This window comes from Myotis lucifugus, unplaced genomic scaffold (assembly GCF_000147115.1).
Source record: "Myotis lucifugus unplaced genomic scaffold, Myoluc2.0 scaffold_934, whole genome shotgun sequence".
Lineage (NCBI taxonomy): Eukaryota > Metazoa > Chordata > Mammalia > Chiroptera > Vespertilionidae > Myotis > Myotis lucifugus.
The window spans coordinates 14,704-34,037 of NW_005871982.1; the positions used below are offsets into that span (position 1 = coordinate 14,704).

General features: G+C 41.5%; 1 protein-coding gene across 1 annotated transcript; it reads right to left on the reverse strand.

Annotated features, from left to right (window-relative positions):
- Positions 1-11,587: 11,587 nt before the first annotated feature.
- LOC102438700 (tubulin alpha-1B chain-like) lies at positions 11,588-13,136 on the reverse strand. Its single transcript, XM_006106873.3, has one exon. The coding sequence runs from the start codon at positions 13,113-13,115 to the stop codon at positions 11,772-11,774; it is 1,344 nt and encodes a 447-aa protein (XP_006106935.1). The 5' UTR covers positions 13,116-13,136; the 3' UTR covers positions 11,588-11,771.
- Positions 13,137-19,334: the final 6,198 nt, after the last annotated feature.

The window sequence follows — 19,334 nt, forward strand, 5'->3', positions numbered from 1 at the left end:
AAATATGTGTGCGTTTCCCTAAGGAAAATGTAAACAAAAAGTACTGCGAAGGAATTTTTTAACAGCCTTATTGAGATATAATTGACCTACCACCCAATTTACCCATTGTAAGCCTGCAGTTTGATGAGTTTCAATAAATTTACTCACACATTGGAATTGGTCCTACATACAGGGTGTTACAATAAAATGTATACACACTTTGAATAATTATTCATTCCAATGGATTAAATCTGAAAACAACATCAACTGAGCTTTCAAAAAATGTGTGTGTCTACATTTTTTGGGACACCCTGTATTATAATTGCCTGTAGAACCTTTATTAATTTTTTAAGTGAATGGGCCATTTATATTTCTTCCTTTGTGATTTCACAATTCCTATTGTTTGGCTTTTTATTGTTAATGATTATGAAGGTTCTGTTTGTTTTACAAATATTAACCCTTTGTGTGTTACATATGTTGCACATATTTTCTTCCAGTCTGTCTGTCTCTTATCTTTTATTTTGTTTATGGTAATTTTCACCATAAAAACACTTTTAATTTTACCTAAGTTCTCTGTATATCTGGGGGGGGGGGGGGAGAGCGCAGGGAAGTGACTTCTAGGTTTGGTGTCTTGCTTGTGTCTTCCTCTCTCAAAAAAGACTAAGATAATCTTTGTATTATTTTAGCACATTAAGCATTTATTAGGCTTAATCCTCTAACCAATTTGAAATTCAGTTCATAGCCTGCTGTGAGATAAGAATAAGCTTTTTTCTTTTTCTCAATAAGAACCACTTTTCTCGGTAGTATGTATCAAATACTCCATCACCCCTTTGATTTGAAATGCCACCTTTAATACTGAATTTCCATAAGTACATAGGCAAGTGTTACTGGAGTCTCTAAAGTTTATCCAAGGCATTCATTTTACAGTAAGAGATTACAGTAATTCCTGATAATAAAATCATGGTACCAGAATATTGGTGTGCTTATCTCCTTAGCAAGGGGTCAGGCACCCACCTCAAAGAGATATGATGTCAAGCCATTACGGACGAGCTGCTTTGAAAAGAAGGTGTAGGCTACATCACATTAGATTTTACTTCCAACTGAATTAAATATCTATTGACCCAGGTTTTCATGAGGCTGCTAAAGTACAGCTTCTACTTTAACTTTGGCAGCTCCGGAGACCATATAAAACTACACAGCTATGTTCAGAATAGAGTCCTGACCACAGAGGCAAAGACCAAGGAAAGATCAATAAAAGCTGCAAATAATTTCATGCTTCGAAAAGCGATGTTGTCGCAAGGTGATGATGAGTAAGATGACGGTCAGTAATGGAGGAGCAGTACCTAATTCTCTCCTGCTCGTCCTGTATACTAGGTACCTACAAAACCTGACTGGAATGTGTTCAGGGGGAAACTTACTGGCAAGCATTTTAGATTTAACAACTAGTCAATGAAAGGCCTGTCATATGTGGGCAATAGAGCATTGGCCTTTTCAAAAAGGAACAAACCAGACTCTAAGTCCTGCCAGATGGGAACATTCTAATGGGGTTAAAATACAAGCAAGTGCTACAAATTAGAAACCATCATGCCACAAGCCTTGGCTATCCTAGAGGCAGGAGATTTCCACCAGACACTGTTGATTTGAGGCTATGCTATGTGAGACTGTTCTCAGCCAGAAAAAGGCTTAGGGTTGATTTCCTTATTTGATTTTCTTCTATTGTTATTAAAAAATATATTTTATTGACTTTTCACAGAGAGGAAGGGAGAGAGACAGAGAGTTAGAAACATCGATGAGAGAGAAACACCGATCAGCTGCCTCCTGCACATCTCCCACCGGAGATGTGCCCGCAACCCATGCACATGCCCCTGACCGGAATCGAACCTGGGACCCCCCAGTCCGCAGGCCGATGCTCTATCCACTGAGCCAAACCGGTTTCGGCCTTATTTGATTTTCTTCTATTGTTATATTCCTAAGAAAATAAGAGCGAGGGTTTTGAATTGAGTCCATTCTTTCAATATTCTTATTAAAACCAAAGCAATTTACTAAATACCTTCTTCTTAAAATCGATAATATCAAAATATCTACTATAAGTATCACCCCATCCCCTTTTTACAGATGAGAAAACTGAGGCTCAAAGAATTTAAGGAACATCAAACTAGTGTATGGCATGGCCATGAATTAAATCTAGGTCTGGCTAATTCCAGAGCTGGTATGGTACACTTCACCAGTATACCACACCAGCTCAAAGTCAGGAATGGATGGAAGGGCTAGGGTAATGGGTGTGAGATAAGAAAGTTGTTATCCTTGTCTAGCAAAGAAATTATTACAAAAGAGATTTTATCTGAATTCCTCTAGAGGGAAATGAGAGGAAGCAAGGTTTATTTTTCATAAACCCAGATACATAAATGACCCCACAGCTGTGGGCCTTCATTTAAGAAGTTGATGCTTAGTAATTTAGATGATTTGTGGAATTTGTTGTTGTTGCTGCTGTTCGACAAAGGGCAGACTCACTAAATCCATCCTAAATTGACAATGTTTGGTCAAAATTTTCATCTTCCTACCACAATCAAATGTGTCAATTTAATTTCAAACTATAATTTTTAAAATGTTATTTTTTAATGTGTATCATTTGATGTTGGCACGGACTAAATTAAGCTCACTTTAAGCATGTTTTCTTATTAATGTTATTAAAGGTAGGTGACATCAATAGTATAGTGTGTCATTTGGTTTTGTGATCAGATAAGCAGCAATTATGAGCAGTAGCTTTAACCAAATCTGATGAACAGACCAGGTCAGACTGTATGGGTCAGATTAGGGGGCAGAGGAAATACTCAGGGTATCTGATAAAAATATAAACTAGAAATCACAGTAGGTGGAAAAAAAGAGGACTTTGCTGAGCAGGGCAATTTTTAAAAGACAGCATGAAATTCAGGACTAACTGTTAACTTTCAGATAAAAATGCTAAGAGAGTAGAGGAAATAAACTAAAATGCCAAAGCAGGTCAGCTCCCATAAAGTGGCTGGACCAGCTGCCCTGATTCCAGGTCAGATACCTGAGCTGCCAAAGCTCTAGGTAAATCCCACTGTGCAACGGCAAATTCCTCCACCAATGTCCTGAAAAATAGCCCAAACTTGTCCAGGAGGAAGAGGTTTAGAGTCGCACCCTGAAACTGAAACTAGTAGCAAGTGAGTTCATTCGTACTTTGTTTTTCTAAACCAGCTAAGTATTTGACCCAGAATATCAAATCATACTCATCATTTATTCTAACGGAAACTGTTTCCCACCTACAAAGTGCTTTCTATTAAATGAGATTTTGAGCCCATCTTGCTGAAGAACTGTATGATTCTACAAGAATAGGATTGTAGGAAGAATTTGGCACAATAAGCAGTTTCTGAGGGGGGAGAAAATGTCCCAGAATTATTCACCATGAACTGAGAAGCACCAACAGGTAGATGCATGTTAAGAATAGCATTTAAATCAAAGGAGCTGACAGGCGAAGGGCACTGTGTTCTTCCCAGCCCACATTCAGAGCATATTCTGTTCTAAGAAACACACTCTAACAATGACGCCGATACAATAGAATGTTAACCAGCAGAGGGTGATCAGGCTGGTGAGGCATCGGGACTTTGTGTGCCATAACGAACATCAGGACGGGTGGGAGGGTGAGGGAATATTGGTTTGGAGCTCTATAAGCTTGTTCTTCCCACAGACTTGCCATCAGAAATGGCCTAGGAGTCCGAACCAGAGCAAGAAGCTATGAATAAATGGATTATCCATCTTCTCCTAAGAGACCATCAGAACTAATGTCAGCATGTCTCAACTCCCTATTTACCTTAGTCACCCGCCCAAGTCCAAGCTTCCAGGTCACTCATCAGCAACAGACTCTTCTCTGTTTAGGACACTGTACACACCTGACTGGCCCAACCTTCCACCATTCCAGAACCATCCAAACTTTTCTACCATGTCCTGTGGAACTCACAGATGTCATCAGCAGAACCCCTCTACCCTCAAACACTTCAGAGTGTTTCCTCCTCTCTGTGCTTCTCACGGTTTCACCTGGATCCTCCTCAAGTGAATGATATTTTGTCCACATCCAACATATCACAACGTTGGAGATGATATAAGTATCCTTGTTCCTCAGTCTCACCTAAAAACCAATTCTCCTCCCTGATCCCAGAAAAATTCAGCTCTTTAAAGAATATGGCCTTGAGCTCTAGTGTCAACTACCTCTTCATTTTATTTTGTCTTTTAATCCTCACCTGAGAATATTTTTTTCCATTGATTTTTGGAGTGTGAAAGGGAGGGGGGAGGAGGAGGAGGAGGAGGAGGAGGAGGAGGAGGAGGAGGAGGAGGAGGAGAGAGAGAGAGAGAGAGAGAAACTTTGATGTGAGAGAGGCACATCAACTGGTTGCCTCCCACATGCGCCCCCCAAGGCAGGGAGTGAACAAATCTCCATCCACCTAGCACCTGCATCCAGGCAGTTGACATGGTTGCATTAACACACAATAGTGCTGACTGTTTTCAACTTTTAAACTGTGGCCACAGGTGTCACCCATGTCTTTAGCACTTAGCATTGCTTACTTCCTGACTGGAGTCTTTTGGCAGCAAATTTCTGGATTGTCTAAGGGACTCAGCTCAGGTGAGTGAGAGTGAAAGAGAAACAGAAAATAATGATGGAAATAGGGGCCAGAGACACACCCTAGGCGATAAGACTGTGTCTGGAAACAAGCCAGCATCTTTCCAGACATTAATTCCTCCTAAAACTGCTGCATAATTTCCAGGGTCATCCGGCATTTTAACACATTTAAATTTAACTTCGGCATGGTTCGTTCTTATTCTGTGACTAAAGACCTTCTGAGTCCTCTGTTTTGTATATGCTGTTTTCCATAAAAGGAAATGGGGTGAGAAAATCTGAAATAACTCCACCCAGATGGTTAAAGCAATCTAGAGTTGTACAGAATTAAACACACCTTAAAATAGCCTGCTGGAACAGACAGCCAGAAGTGGGATTGCTGGGTCATATGGTAGTCCTCTTCTTTATTTTTTGAGGAACCTCCATACTGTTTTCCACAGTGGCTGCATCATTTTGTGTTCCCACCAACAGTGCATGATGGTTCCAGTTTCTCCATAGCCTCTCCTACACTTGTCTTTCGGAATTTTTTTGTTTGTTTCTGTTTTTGTTTGATAATAGCCAACCTAATAGGTGGGAGGTGACATTTCACTGTGGTTTGATTTGCATTTCTATGATGATTCGTGATGTTGAGCATCTTTTCATGTCTGTTGGTCAAATCAGGATCTTACAGAGATCGTAGCACTGATACGTTTACTGCAGCACCATTTATAGTAACCAACCCTGGAAACAATTTAAATGTCCATCAACAAATGAGTGGATTATTGCCGAAACCGGTTTGGCTCAGTGGATAGAGCGTCGGCCTGCGGACTGAAGGGTCCCAGGTTCGATTCCGGTCAAGGGCATGTACCTGGGTTGCGAGCACATCCCCAGTGGGAGATGTGCAGGAGGCAGCTGATCGATGTTTCTCTCCCATCGATGTTTCTAACTCTCTATCTCTCTCCCTTCCTCTCTGTAAAAAATCAATAAAATATGTTTAAAAAAAAAACAAAAACAAATGAGTGGATTATTAAAATGTGACACATACATACAATGGAATATTATTCAGCCTTAAAAAAGGAAGGAAATCCTGCAATATGCAACAACGTGGGTGGCATGAATCCACTATATGAGGAAGCTCAAATATCATACTCCTGGAAGCAAAAAATAAAATTGTGATTGCCAGGGGCTGAAGAGGGCAGGGGAACTGGGAAGTTGCTAGGCAATGCGTATGAAATGTTAGTTATGCAAGATGAATAAATTCAACATAGATAATAATACGTACTGTGCAGTAAAAATCTGTTGGGAGGGAGATCACATGTTAACTATTCTTACCACTACATATATTTATTTATTTATTTATTTATTTTTAAATTTACCTGACATTGACATATTCTTCACATGACAGAATGATCAAGTGGTCCTTGGGCAAGTTATTTAACCTCTCTGGGCCTCCATTTCTTTCTCTGTAAAATGGAGCAATAATAACACCTACTTCAGAAGAAGACAATGAGAATTATATGACTCAAGTGCTTGAAATGGTGAAGGGCATGAGGAAAGGAATACACGTGTTCGTTAACTTTTCTCGTTATTGCTGTGTTTATGCTGAGGAGTCACCAATAAGATAGAGAAACATCTTCCAAAGGAAAGAAAAAAAATGTCTCCCATGGTTAGCCAATGGGTAAACCACCCACCCTTGTCTCCATTGAAGAGCTATGCACCAAAACGCTCCCGTGCGTTATTAGAACAGATACAGGATATTCCCCGTGACACATCACTACGAATGCATGGCTTACCTTTGTCCTGATCCCTCTGTCAAGGTCCTAAGGGGCCTTCATGGGGCACAATAAAGGAAAAGTTGGCTGGGATTCCAGAATGAGTCAGATGAGTTGCTGAAGTGAGCAGGGAGAGAAGCATTCTGGGAAATCTTGGAACTTGGACAAACGGGTCAGTAGACAGGAGGAAGTATTAAACGCTTTCTCTCTCACCTCACCCCTGAATCACAGAGGATGGAAAAGGAGTTGGTTATCAGAAATCTTGAGCCGCCTTCCTCCCAGCCTGCCAGAGGGATTGAGTTTAAATGGAAACATTTAAAGTCTGCTGCTTAAAACCCTCCCACGCCTTCCCATTTCACACAATGCTCTCGATCAATATTTTGCAATGAGCGTGTTGGGGGAGGGAGTCAAACAGGACGAAGACAAGGAGTCCCTAGAGATAGATGGGACTTGCAGGGAGGACCAACCCCTTCTCACAAGTTACAACCTGGGATTTGCTCATTATTTCCTCACAAAACCCTCACATTTTCTCCTCCTTGCCCATATCTCATCCCCAGAGAAATTGATCCCCTCAGGACAAAGCCAGAACCTCATTTCAGCCAGTCCCAGTCCCTCCCCTTTCCCACCTCAAGAAGCCAGTGAAAACCTGGCTCCTGAGTCAGAGCTCATTCATGACTCACAGCTGGCCTGCGGACAGGAGGGTACAGAAGTGATCCCTTCTGGTGCCAGCACTGGGGATGCAATATCGCTTGGTGGTTAGGAGCATGGTCTTCTGAGACCCACGGTCAGGGCTGGAGTCTGGACACTTTCAAGCTGTCAATAAATCTTTCTGAAGCCCAGTTTCTCGTGTGCAAAAGGATGATAAGAGTACCTGCTTGAGCCGAAACCGGTTTGGCTCAGTGGATAGAGCGTCGGCCTGCGGACTGAAGGGTCCCAGGTTTGATTCCGGTCAAGGGCATGTATCTTGGTTGCGGGCATATCCCCAGTGGGAGATATGCAGGAGGCAGCTGATCAATATTTCTGGCTATCTCTCTCCCTTCCTTTCTGTAAAAAATCAATAAAATATATTTATAAAAAAAAAAGAGTACCTGCTTGAGAGTGGTTGCAATAATGAAATGTGATGTCTGGCACATAGCAGCTGCTCAATAAATGTTGGCTGTTATTAGTCATAAAACCTTAATTCTAGAAGCTAAAACTGTAACCTCCTTTCTCCCCTCTCCCATACAGGAAAAGGAGCACAAACCTCACATTATTCTATTAGCTATGGTAAAAGTGAAAATAGTCTCGGGTGCCCTGGCTGTTTTGACTCAGTGGATAGAGCATCAGCCTGTGGATGGAAGGGTCCTGGGTTCAATTCCAGTCAAGGGCACATGCCTGGGTTTCAGACTTGATCCCCAGTAGGGGGCAGGCAGGAGGCAGCCAATCAATGATTCTCTCTCATCATTGATGTTTCTATCGCTCTCCCTCTCCCTTCCTCTCTGAAATCAATAAAAACATATTTTTTTAAAAATCGTCTCAGGTGACTGGAGCACAGGAGAACTGAGACTTGGCACAGAGAGTGGGCCTGAAAGTCAGGCAAATCCCTGTCGTGCCATGCTAAGTCCTCTCAGGGCCAAGACTATTTGACTCATCCCTTTATCTCTAACGGCTCTAATAGAGTGCTCTGTATAGAGGCAGATGAAACATTAAATATTTGTGACATGAAAAAGCGAACATGTGAAATTACATTTACTCATGCTTAGTGAGTCAGGCGGCCTGAAAAACTGTGAGGAGTCCCAGCAGATGGTGCAGGCAGCGTTTAGCTGGGAAATTTACATCTGAATTACTGTTTCTTGTTTGATGAGCTCATCCGCTGAGTCAGAAACTGGTTTCCCGATGTTCCTGTACAGTCAGATGGCAAATGCTTAACTTACTTGCTTCCAACAAATTCTTAAAAGGAAAAAAAAAACAGTTATAAAAATAAAACATGTCCATTTTAGAAAATTTGGAACATACCCAAAATATATATAATAAAGACAGCTTAAATCCCTGTAATCTCTTGTTAATTCTGTAATATGACAATAAGATTTTCTTATGTCATTGAAGATTCTTTAAAAGTATAATTTTATGGATACAACTTTCTATTAATGCATACACCAAACTATTTTCAATTTATTTAATTATTCCTCTGTTATTGGACATGTGGATGGTTTCCAAATCTTCACTATACTCTTGTAAATGTATCTTTAAATACATCTTTAATGGTTTTCATACCTGAGAGTCCGAAAAATAGTCTTACAAATCCTAAAAACATAAAAGCAGACCAGAAAAGATAGAATAGCATGTTGATATGGAATAGCTCACCAGTAGAAATCTGTAGATTCTTCCAAAAATAACATAGCCCTGGCAGGTGTGGTTCAGTTGGTTAGTGCATCGTCCTGTGCACCAAAAGGTAGAGGGTTCAATTCCTGGTCAGGGTACATAGCCAGGTTGTGGGTTCAATCCCTGGTGGGGGCATGTGTGGAAGGCAACTTATCAATGTTTCTCTCTCATATCAATGTTTTTCTCTCTCTCTCTTTCCTTCTCCCTTCCTCTCTCTCTAAAATCAATTTTTTAAAAGTATCCTTGGGCCTGGCCAGCGTGGCTCAGTGGCTGAGTGTTGACCTATGAACCAGGAGGTCACGGTTCAATTCCTGCTCAGGGCACATGCCTGGGTTATGGGCTTGATCTCATGCAGGAGGCAGCCAATCAATGATTCTCTCTCATCGTTGATGTTTCTCTCTCTCTCTCTCTCTCTCTCTCTCTCCCTTCCTCTCTGAAATCAATAAAAATATTTAAAAGAAAAAAACAACCTATAAACCAGTCTATGAAGTGGCAACTGTTTGAAAGCCAATCCTTAAAAAAACAAACAACAAAATTTCCAGGCTAATTGCTTCAGCCCAGTAGGAATAGAAAATTTGTGTGAAGTTATTTCCCATATGCCTTTGGGAGTTTATTATATAAAAGATAATGATACACTCACCAGACCATACTTGACTGAATGGTATGTTTTCTCTGATTTGTAAATTCTTTCATAAGGAAAAGGAAATTCTTTTTGTCTGACGTCAATTTGAACACCATAAAAATCAATTTGCTAATTGTGTAAAATTGGTATCTAGCTTTCTATTTTCTAAATGTTTCTTCATGCCTTTTCAAATAAATTATCATTTGACTGGCAAAATTATTTGCCCCCCAAGATGATTAGAAAGGGAGAAGCTTTTGCAGGTGGCACACATACAAAAACAATTAAATATCAAAAATGTATGATGCAGATTTGATTAACAGAGACTACCACCTAGAGCAGGGATGGTGAACCTTTTTTCTGCCAAGGGCCATTTGGATATTTATAACATCATTTGAGGGCCATACAAAATTATCAACTTAAAAATCAGCCTGCTGTATTTGGTCAAATATTTAATTAACTCACCCCTAATTCCTTGGCAGGGCCAGACCAAATTATTTGGCGGGCCTTATAAGATCTTCAGGCCAGACATTCCCCACCCCTGATCTAGAGAAAGAAAATCATCTGTATATCAACAGTTTCTACTCAATGCTGGTGACATCTCACCTAAAAGAATGATTTTACTCCCACCAAGTACTCTTAAACACCAGGTTAATCTCCTTAACTCTGAAGAGTTGAGTCCCTTTCTAACATTTTAGGCAGCATTCCTTTTTCCGTAATCAGTCATCCTTTCAATTTACATATTTCAGAAAAGTTACCTGTACAAAATTATCAAAAGAAAGTGAGTTACATTCAGGTCCTTACCCTGCTCTAATTGAGCCAGAGTGACAAATGTTTCACTCCTGTAGGGGTTTTTTCATCTCAGAGCAGTATCATGGTTTCCACTAAATGGTTTGGACAATCAAGGCACTAATATCTGGGGATCTTCCTTTCTATGTTTTCCAAAATAAAACAAAATACCACTGCCATCCCAGTTAGACACAACAAGCATCATTCTAACGATTTTAGCATGCCATTTTTATATACAAGCAGCCCACAGGGAACAGCACATAATAACATCACCCTCCTCCTCTCACCTCCCACTCCCTTCTAAGGCATGAGACACCAAAGAAAGTGAACAAGTGGTAAGCCGATTTAAGAAATTGTGGGTGACATTTGAAACCTGTCTGAGGATGCTTCTAAACTGTCAACTATGGAAAACATTGGTTTTATCTGAAATGTCATGGCTCTTAGAATCTGTACTAGCCAGTTTTGCACTTACTCATATTGCTAATACTGTTAGTTTTTTTCACAAAGAAATCTTCACATTTATTGTGAAATAAACCATTGGACCGATCAACCTAAAGGGTTCTTGCAATAAATTTAATCGATCACAATTAAAGATTTAATTAGAAGTACTTGGTGCTTTGTACTCTGCTGTTTGAAAATACCTTTGTACTTGTTTTATTATCTGTCTCCCACACCAGAATGAAAGCTCAGTAACTTCAGGGACTTTTTTTTAATAATATATTTTATTGAATTTTTACAGAGAGGAAAGGAGAGGGATAGAAAGTCAGAAACATTGATGAGAGAGAAACATTGATCAGCTGCCTCCTGCAGGCTCCCTACTGGGGATGTGCCCACAACCAAGGTACATACCCTTGACTGGAATCGAACCTGGGACCCTTGAGTCCACAGGCCGACACTCTATCCACCGAGCCAAACCAGCCAGGGCTTCAGGGACTTTTAAAAAATCTTTTATCTTTTCTTCTGCTTTCTCTACTGCACCTAGAGTATAATAATGGGAGCTCAATAAATATTTGTTGAATGAATACAAATGTGCCAGCAGCTAGCCAAATGTTTTTTGTTCCCTCTAGAAAGCCCCCCGAGAATCTCTCTGGTGGCCATCAAATCCCCAAACTGCTTCTACCAGAGTCGCTATAGCATTGCCTTATGTCGCTGGGACAGCAGTTCACTAACAAACTGCCTCCAAGATGTTCCCATGACTACAGTTTGCTTATGTCTTCAAGGTTCTCCCTCGAGGTACTCACAGTATTCCTTTGGTGCAAATCTAAGACATGTACACAAGGTAAGATTTAGACCAGTTGGTAACTCTTAGAAGCCTTTACAAGCTTTTAAATTATGATGTTAAAACCAAGAGTGAACAGTTATTCTGACACAGATTGGGTTACCACTTTGTCCAAAACATGAGGATCAGCAGGTGCACGGGGGAAATGCTGAGCACAGATGGGCATTCTTTTTTTCTTTTTTTTCTTTCTCCATGCCTTTACTTTTAAACATGAAGGGGAAATCGTACAGGTATACATGGGGAAAAAAAGGCAGACATGATCACAAGTAAAAGGGAAGAAAACCTAACCAGAAAGCTTTAATGCCTGTCAGTTGTTGAAGCTGAAGTTCTGAGCATGACACGTTGCAGGGCTGAAAGGAATTAGTATTCCTCACCCTCTCCTTCAACAGAATCCATACCAACTTCCTCATAATCCTTCTCAAGGGCAGCCATGTCCTCACGGGCCTCAGAAAACTCTCCTTCCTCCATGCCCTCACCCACATACCAGTGGACAAAGGCACGCTTGGCGTACATCAGGTCAAACTTGTGGTCCAGGCGAGCCCAGGCCTCAGCAATAGCTGTGGTGTTGCTCAGCATGCACACAGCTCGCTGTACTTTGGCCAGGTCTCCACCGGGGACCACAGTGGGAGGCTGGTAGTTAATGCCAACTTTGAAGCCAGTGGGGCACCAGTCCACAAACTGGATGCTGCGCTTGGTCTTGATGCTGGCAATGGCAGCATTGACATCTTTGGGGACCACGTCACCACGGTACAACAGGCAGCAAGCCATGTATTTACCACGGCGAGGGTCACATTTCACCATCTGGTTGGCTGGCTCAAAGCACGCATTGGTGATTTCTGCTACAGAAAGCTGCTCATGGTAGGCTTTCTCAGCAGAGATGACAGGGGCATATGTGGTCAGAGGGAAGTGGATGCGGGGATAGGGCACCAGGTTGGTCTGGAATTCAGTCAGATCAACATTCAGGGCTCCCTCAAACCTGAGGGATGCAGTGACGGAGGACACAACCTGGCTAATAAGGCGGTTAAGGTTAGTGTAGGTTGGGCGCTCGATATCGAGGTTTCTACAACAGATGTCATAGATGGCCTCATTGTCAACTATGAAGGCACAATCAGAGTGCTCCAGAGTGGCGTGGGTGGTGAGGATGGAGTTGTAGGGCTCAACTACAGCTGTGGAGACCTGGGGGGCTGGGTAAATGGAGAACTGCAGCTTGGACTTCTTGCCATAATCGATGGAGAGATGTTCCATCAGCAGGGAGGTGAACCCAGAACCAGTTCCCCCACCAAAGCTGTGGAAAATCAAGAAGCCCTGAAGGCCTGTGCACTGGTCAGCCAGTTTCCGAATTCGGTCCAGGACGAGGTCAATGATCTCCTTGCCAATGGTGTAGTGTCCACGGGCATAGTTATTGGCAGCATCTTCTTTGCCTGTGATCAGCTGCTCAGGGTGGAAGAGCTGGCGGTAGGTACCCGTGCGAATTTCATCAATGACTGTGGGTTCCAGGTCTACAAACACTGCCCTGGGCACATACTTGCCAGCGCCTGTCTCGCTGAAGAAGGTGTTGAAGGAGTCATCTCCCCCGCCAATGGTCTTGTCACTTGGCATCTGGCCATTGGGCTGGATGCCGTGTTCCAGGCAGTACAGCTCCCAGCAGGCATTGCCGATCTGGACACCAGCCTGGCCAACATGGATGGAGATGCACTCACGCATGGCCGCGGGTTTGCAAGCGCAGGAAACAGTAGACACGGGTCCCGGTTACTGTTCCCGACAAGCTGAGTCGAGGTAAGTAATGCACTCACAGCTGGGCATTCTTGAAAGCAGAGCCAAATGGAGATTTTCTGTAGGTACAGTCAGCCTGGAAATGAAATTAGCATTTTCTCTCTCCCTCTCTCTGCCTGCACAGATACTCACAGATGCAGCAGTGAGATGAGGGCATCAGCTGGGTTTGAAATTAGACCTCCGCTCGAACACCAGCTCAATCACCAAAATGCATTGTGAGTTCAAACCAACCCACTTGTCCTCTTTGAGCCTCAGTTTTAGTATCTGTATTGCAGTTTGCCGTGCAAAATGACCTGTGCAGAGGACCTAGCGCAGGGCTGGCCCCAGTGGGCATTTGCTAACTCGAAGCTATAAAGGGGGGGAAGGAGTTAATGCAGCAATAACAGCCAGGTGGGAACCACACCAACTGCTGCCAGGGGTTCCTCGGGCCCAGATTCTCAGTTTTCTAGCTCCCCAAGATTAAGAGGACCTTCTCTAGAATCAGACAAAGAACGATTCCTATTAGTGGTCTCATCAAGGGCATCCTGACAGGCAGATAGCAGAGATCAAAAGGAAATTTTAAAGTGGAAGAAGCTTGAAACTAAGACCCATGTCTCCACTTCATTGTGGCCAGCACAGGGTGACCAACTATCCCATTTTGCCCTGGACTAAGAAAGTTCCTGGGGATGAAAGTCATGACAGTCTCGTGCAAACTGGGATGACTCATTGCCCTACCAGCATCTTCTCAAGGTTGAGCAGGTGGCCTGGTCACATGGAGCCTAACAGGTGGCACTATTTTTTTAAAATATTTTTTTTATTGATTTCAGAGAGGAAGGGAGAGGGAGAGAGAGATAGAAACATCAATGATGAGAGAGAATCATTGACTGGCTGCCTCCTACACACCCTACACTGGGGATCGAGCCCACAACCCGGCATATGCCTGACCAGGAATCGAACCGTGACCTCCTGGGTCATATAGGTCGACACTCAACCACTGAGCCATGCTGGCTGGGCATGGTGGCACTATTTTATTAACCTTTATGATTAAGACTTTGCAATTACAAGTTTCCTAAAGGTAATACTGGGCATTGAAATGAGAGTTTCATTTCACTGCAATTTACCCAGGCTGTTAAGTACTTTGAGAAGGTTCCCTCAATTCTCTTTCAGTCACTATTCCTCTTCTCTCTTCTTCTGATCAAGACTATGCCCTACGAAGTTACCAATGGTCCCATCCTTAGAGTATTATACTACTAATTCCCATTCGAAGTAATTATATCACTGAGACTCAAAGAAATATATCTGAAGTGACTTTTAATTAACCCCAGCAGAAATAAGAATGGAGACGACTCTACAGAAACAAAATCTGAACCAGGCATAGACTACTGATTCTCTGTAATATAAGAAATTCTCTTTTCGGTCAGAGTTATTCAAAATACCCTGTCCCACTGCCATAAAAAAAAAAAAAAGGACTATCAGCCTTACCTCTCTTAATTACTATGGAGCAATAAAAAATTTGAAACCGGGTGGTTTCATTTACACATGTCATATACAGTTGGTTGTGCAACAAAAAAATAAAGTGTCTTAAACTTTAATGCTACAGACAGCAGCCAAAGTTACAATTTTAGAGATAATTATTGGGTAGTATTTATATCTATTACAATATCTCCAGTTTCTATTTTCTGACCCGAAAAGTTAAGAAATCACCTATTTTGTATCTTCAGTTACCACTTGGCTAATTTCCTTTGTCGCCTTTTCTGCTCTGCATTCCCTAGACCCACCCCCTTACCCTTTGGTCTCTTGACCTTTTTCATTACTCACTTCCTGTCTCAGGTGAACTTCCAGCCTCAGGCAGAGCTGAGTCTGCAAGTCTGTTTTCTCCCATCTCCTCCCTCTTCCCCTGCCTTCTTCCCAGAGCTCCCAGATTTTGCTCATTAACAATTCCACACCCTCTTGACTTGGAGCCATTATTCCAAGAACTTGGTTTCTCCTCACAGCTAAGAAAATTCTGGTGAAATTTGGGGTCGTATTAACATATGACTTGTGAAAAATAAATAACATTTCGCCAAAATGTACCTTTTACTTCATTATAAAAAAGTTTATTGAGCTAACTAATAATAGAGTGATAAATTACAGAAATAGTTATCCTACTTTATACCAGTAATGTAATATTTTATATATAACACATATAATATATAGTTCATTTAATATATAACCTTCTAAAGTTGGCCAAGGTAATTTTTCAAAGCACTGGCAATATTTTTTTTATCTTTATTAGCAAAGTTATAATATCTGTTGACATTCATAAATAAGATTACATTTTCATACAGTATTTGGGTATTACAGCATTCATTACATCAGGCTTATAATGTTTCAATTTTATTAAGTATGATTTGCTGGACCACTGGTGAAAAGAAACCAAAATTGTCATGTGCACCTAAATGTTTAAGAAACATTGTAACACATGATGCCTTCATCGTTTCTTTTATTTTTCACCTAATACAGGTCTCCCCTGCTTTTTTAAAATTCACATTACACCACTTTGCTTTCATGAACGACCTCCATTAGTACCTCTTTTTGCTGACCCTAAGAAATCTGCAGAGGATTTTCGCTTTTATGTAAAAGGGCAAAGTGAAAATAGTGTTCTGCCAAACGTTTGACAGTGAGGCGTACAGGGGCAGTGCACACCTGAGCAGTGAGAGTGGCCCTGCAGAGCTCCTTTTCAGGAACCACACTCAGCATCTCAGTTCAAAGCCGCCAGGGCTCTGACCATGTCTGTGAGCACCTGTGCTTTTTCTCCGTTGGTTTTGTGCATCCGTTAGGAAGATGAGTCCTTAGGTATCAGGAAAGTGCAAGAGAGCTGGCAAGGGTGTTAGCTTAATGTAAAACTGGACATAATTAAGCATATTTGATTTAGCAGGATATTTTGGGGGAACACTCAAAGATTTTTCCATTTAAATTAATGGTAATTGCTTTCTTGCTTTGCACCATTTGGGCTTATGAAAAGTTTCACAGAAACACTCTAATTTCGGCTACTGGGGAAACCTATATCCCATAAGTCTTCAGAGCCTACAGGTTTATAGAATCAAACCCAATGAGAAGGGTAGAAATTCAATAAAACCATTAGCTTAATAAGGCTGGGCAATGACAAAGAAAATAGGTCATGCTATTTGGAGAATCCACTGGTTTTCAATAAGAAACTAGTTTGCCTGATTTTATATCCCCAACTGGCAATTTGATAATGTTACCCTAAAATTATTGTTTAAAAAGCAGAACTGGAAATTACATGACAAGTTTTCATTCAATATGTCATGAAAATATTTTGTTATGACAAGTGTATTTACACTGAAGAAGTATTAGGAGTAAATAAGCCAAAACAAAGTAAATTTTAAAAGAAGAATATTATTATATTTTATTGATTTTCTACAGAGAGGAAGGGAGAGGGACAGAGCCAGAAACATCGATGAGAGAGAAACATTGATCAAATTATTGTTTAAAAAGCAGAACTGGAAATTACATGACAAGTTTTCATTCAATATGTCATGAAAATATTTTGTTATGACAAATGTATTTACACTGAAGAAGTATTAGGAGTAAATAAGCCAAAACAAAGTAAATTTTAAAAGAAGAATATTATTTGGCTTTGGAAATTGTACCGATACCTATAGATTTTCCTCAAGATATTGGAAATAAGGGAAATAAGACTGCTCTCTGAGCGCTAAACTTTAAGATCACATGCAATGGATAAGAGCACAAGCAAGCAAAGTCATCTTTCACACACAAACTGGCCTGGCTTGACTGTAGGTTGATTTTTATTGAAAGAATATTAGTAAGAGGTTTGGGTAGCCATGGAAACAGAGAAAGGAGCACACAGGGGCACCATGGACCAGTGCTATCAAGGAGAGAGGGTGCCCAAATCAACAGCACAGCACGATGTCCCTATTGTATTGGAGATCAATGTGGAATGTTGAGTATTTCTATCTTTGGGACAAACGCATCCTGTCATAGAGATAGATGAATCAGGAACAAGCTATACCACAGATCTCCACTCCTTCCAAATCCGTGCTCATCAAGCAAGCTTCTGATTAATGCCTTTGGTTTCCTGGAAGTCTATATAGAAAATGCACTGGCTTTTCAGTCTTTAGTATTCAGGTATATAAACGATAAGCTCTTGGAAATCAATCCATGAATATTCTGGTTGCATTAACATGTATTGTTTCATGACTTTGATTAATGTAAGCTCATCTGAATGCTGGAGCTGCTCGGCATTGCTAAAGGAAGATATTTCTGAGACTAAGACAACCTGGACTGGATCCTGGAGGGTTGCGGGAAATTCACCAAAGTAATGCTTCCCTGTGCTCTTGGTGACAGTCAGCAGGCACTCCCCTGGCCATGACCCTATAGCAGCCAAGCTTTTCCATTTCAAAAGACCATTGATATGGGGGTGGGGGGGGAGTAACTGTGATTTATCTCTGTTTATTATTTTATTTATTCTAACATGGCTACAGTGACAATTCTACCACCATATTGATGGGGAAGACAGTTCCAACCAAAAGAAGTGGCAGGAAGCCTTTGGATTTAAAATATACCACAGAACATGGACAACAGTGTGGTGATTCCGGGTTGGGGGCAGAGAAGGTGGAAGAGGCGATAAATGGTAATAGAAAAAAATATATACCATAGATAATTCATAAAATAGACATGGTTACCATTTGCTACACATACACCACATGTTCAAACACAATCTTATAATTATTGTCTCTCAGTTGCAGATGTCCTCACTTCTTCACATTAAGCTTGCCTGGAAAAACCCAGCACGGAGGAATCTTACTATCTGTCTTCTCTATAGCTGTACCCAAGAGCTGACCACTGCTGGAGAAATCATATAAATAAACTGAACCGCATAGTTTACGTCCATAATCAGAGGCTTCCAACGCGCTCCCTGCAGAGCGTGCCAGTCCTACAGGGCTCCTCACACCAGGTTTACTTTTTCACTCACTGAGCTAACTTTTGGATCCTCTCCTCCTCACACACACTCAGCCCTCCCAGCAGAATACCGTGTCCCCTACTTCACCGAGAAAAGAGAAGCCATCAGTGTCCCCACTGTCAACTATCATCAAAGGTCCCTAGAGTTGTACCTATTTCTCCTTCAAAGCTGAATCCTGGATCAGCTCTGTTTTCACCCTCCCACCTTCCCATGGCTTTGCCTCCTCTAGGTTCCATCTCTCTGCTACATTATTGCTGCCCACCTCCTTCTTTTGGATGATTCTCGTCATCATACAAACATGACCTACTCCCTCCAATACTTTAGAATGCCCCTCTTTAGTCCACATTCCCTCCAGGCACTACTTTGTTTAGAACACCTTCCAATCTGGAAAGACTTGTTTATCGAGTCTTCAGTTTCTCAACATCTATTTTGCTCACTACCATGTGGCTTTCTGACCTCACTGCTCCACCAAAATTTCTTGCAAAAGGTACCAGTGACCTACCTCCACATTGCCAAACACGATGGGCACTTGTGGCTCCTTCTTCACCGGACTTGACCTCCCAGCAGCATTTAACAGAGCTGATTGCTCACACCTTCTTGTAAATCTCTCCTCTATGGCTTTTGTGACATCATCCTCTTTGGGGTTTCCAGTTTTCTGGTTTCTCCTTCATGATCGTTGCCAAGCGCTCCACCTGCACCTAACCCCTCAATGTTGTTGTTCCTTGGGTCTGGCCCTTTTTTCTTTTCCCCCCACTCTGAGAATTTATCATTTCCCACTATTTTTAAACACACGAAGTCGCTGTCTCCAATACCAACTCCCCTCTGAGCTCTAGACATGCATGTCACTGACATACTTAACCTACAGTTGGACATTGCATGAACATCTCAGATTTAACATGTCCACATTTTAATTCTTCCTTTTTTTAATATTTAATTTTTATTGCTCTACCAACCACATTGTTTTCCTTTCCTCTCCCATCTCCATAGTCTCTATAAATGTCAGTCATCCACCCAGCTGTTCTAGCCATTAATCTACACGTTTGTCATGGACTCTTCAATTCACACTCCCCACCGTCCATTTAGAAGCCATCAGCTCATACAAGAAAAGTATATTCTAGCTCCGAAATATATCCCAAACCTGTCTACTTCTCTCTATCTCCACTCCCTCTATACTGCTCAGGCATATG

What these genes read in the sequence shown, in the direction of transcription:
- LOC102438700 (XM_006106873.3), bottom strand. Translation starts at nt 13,115, where the DNA reads ATGCGTGAGTGCATCTCCATCCATGTTGGCCAGGCTGGTGTCCAGATC.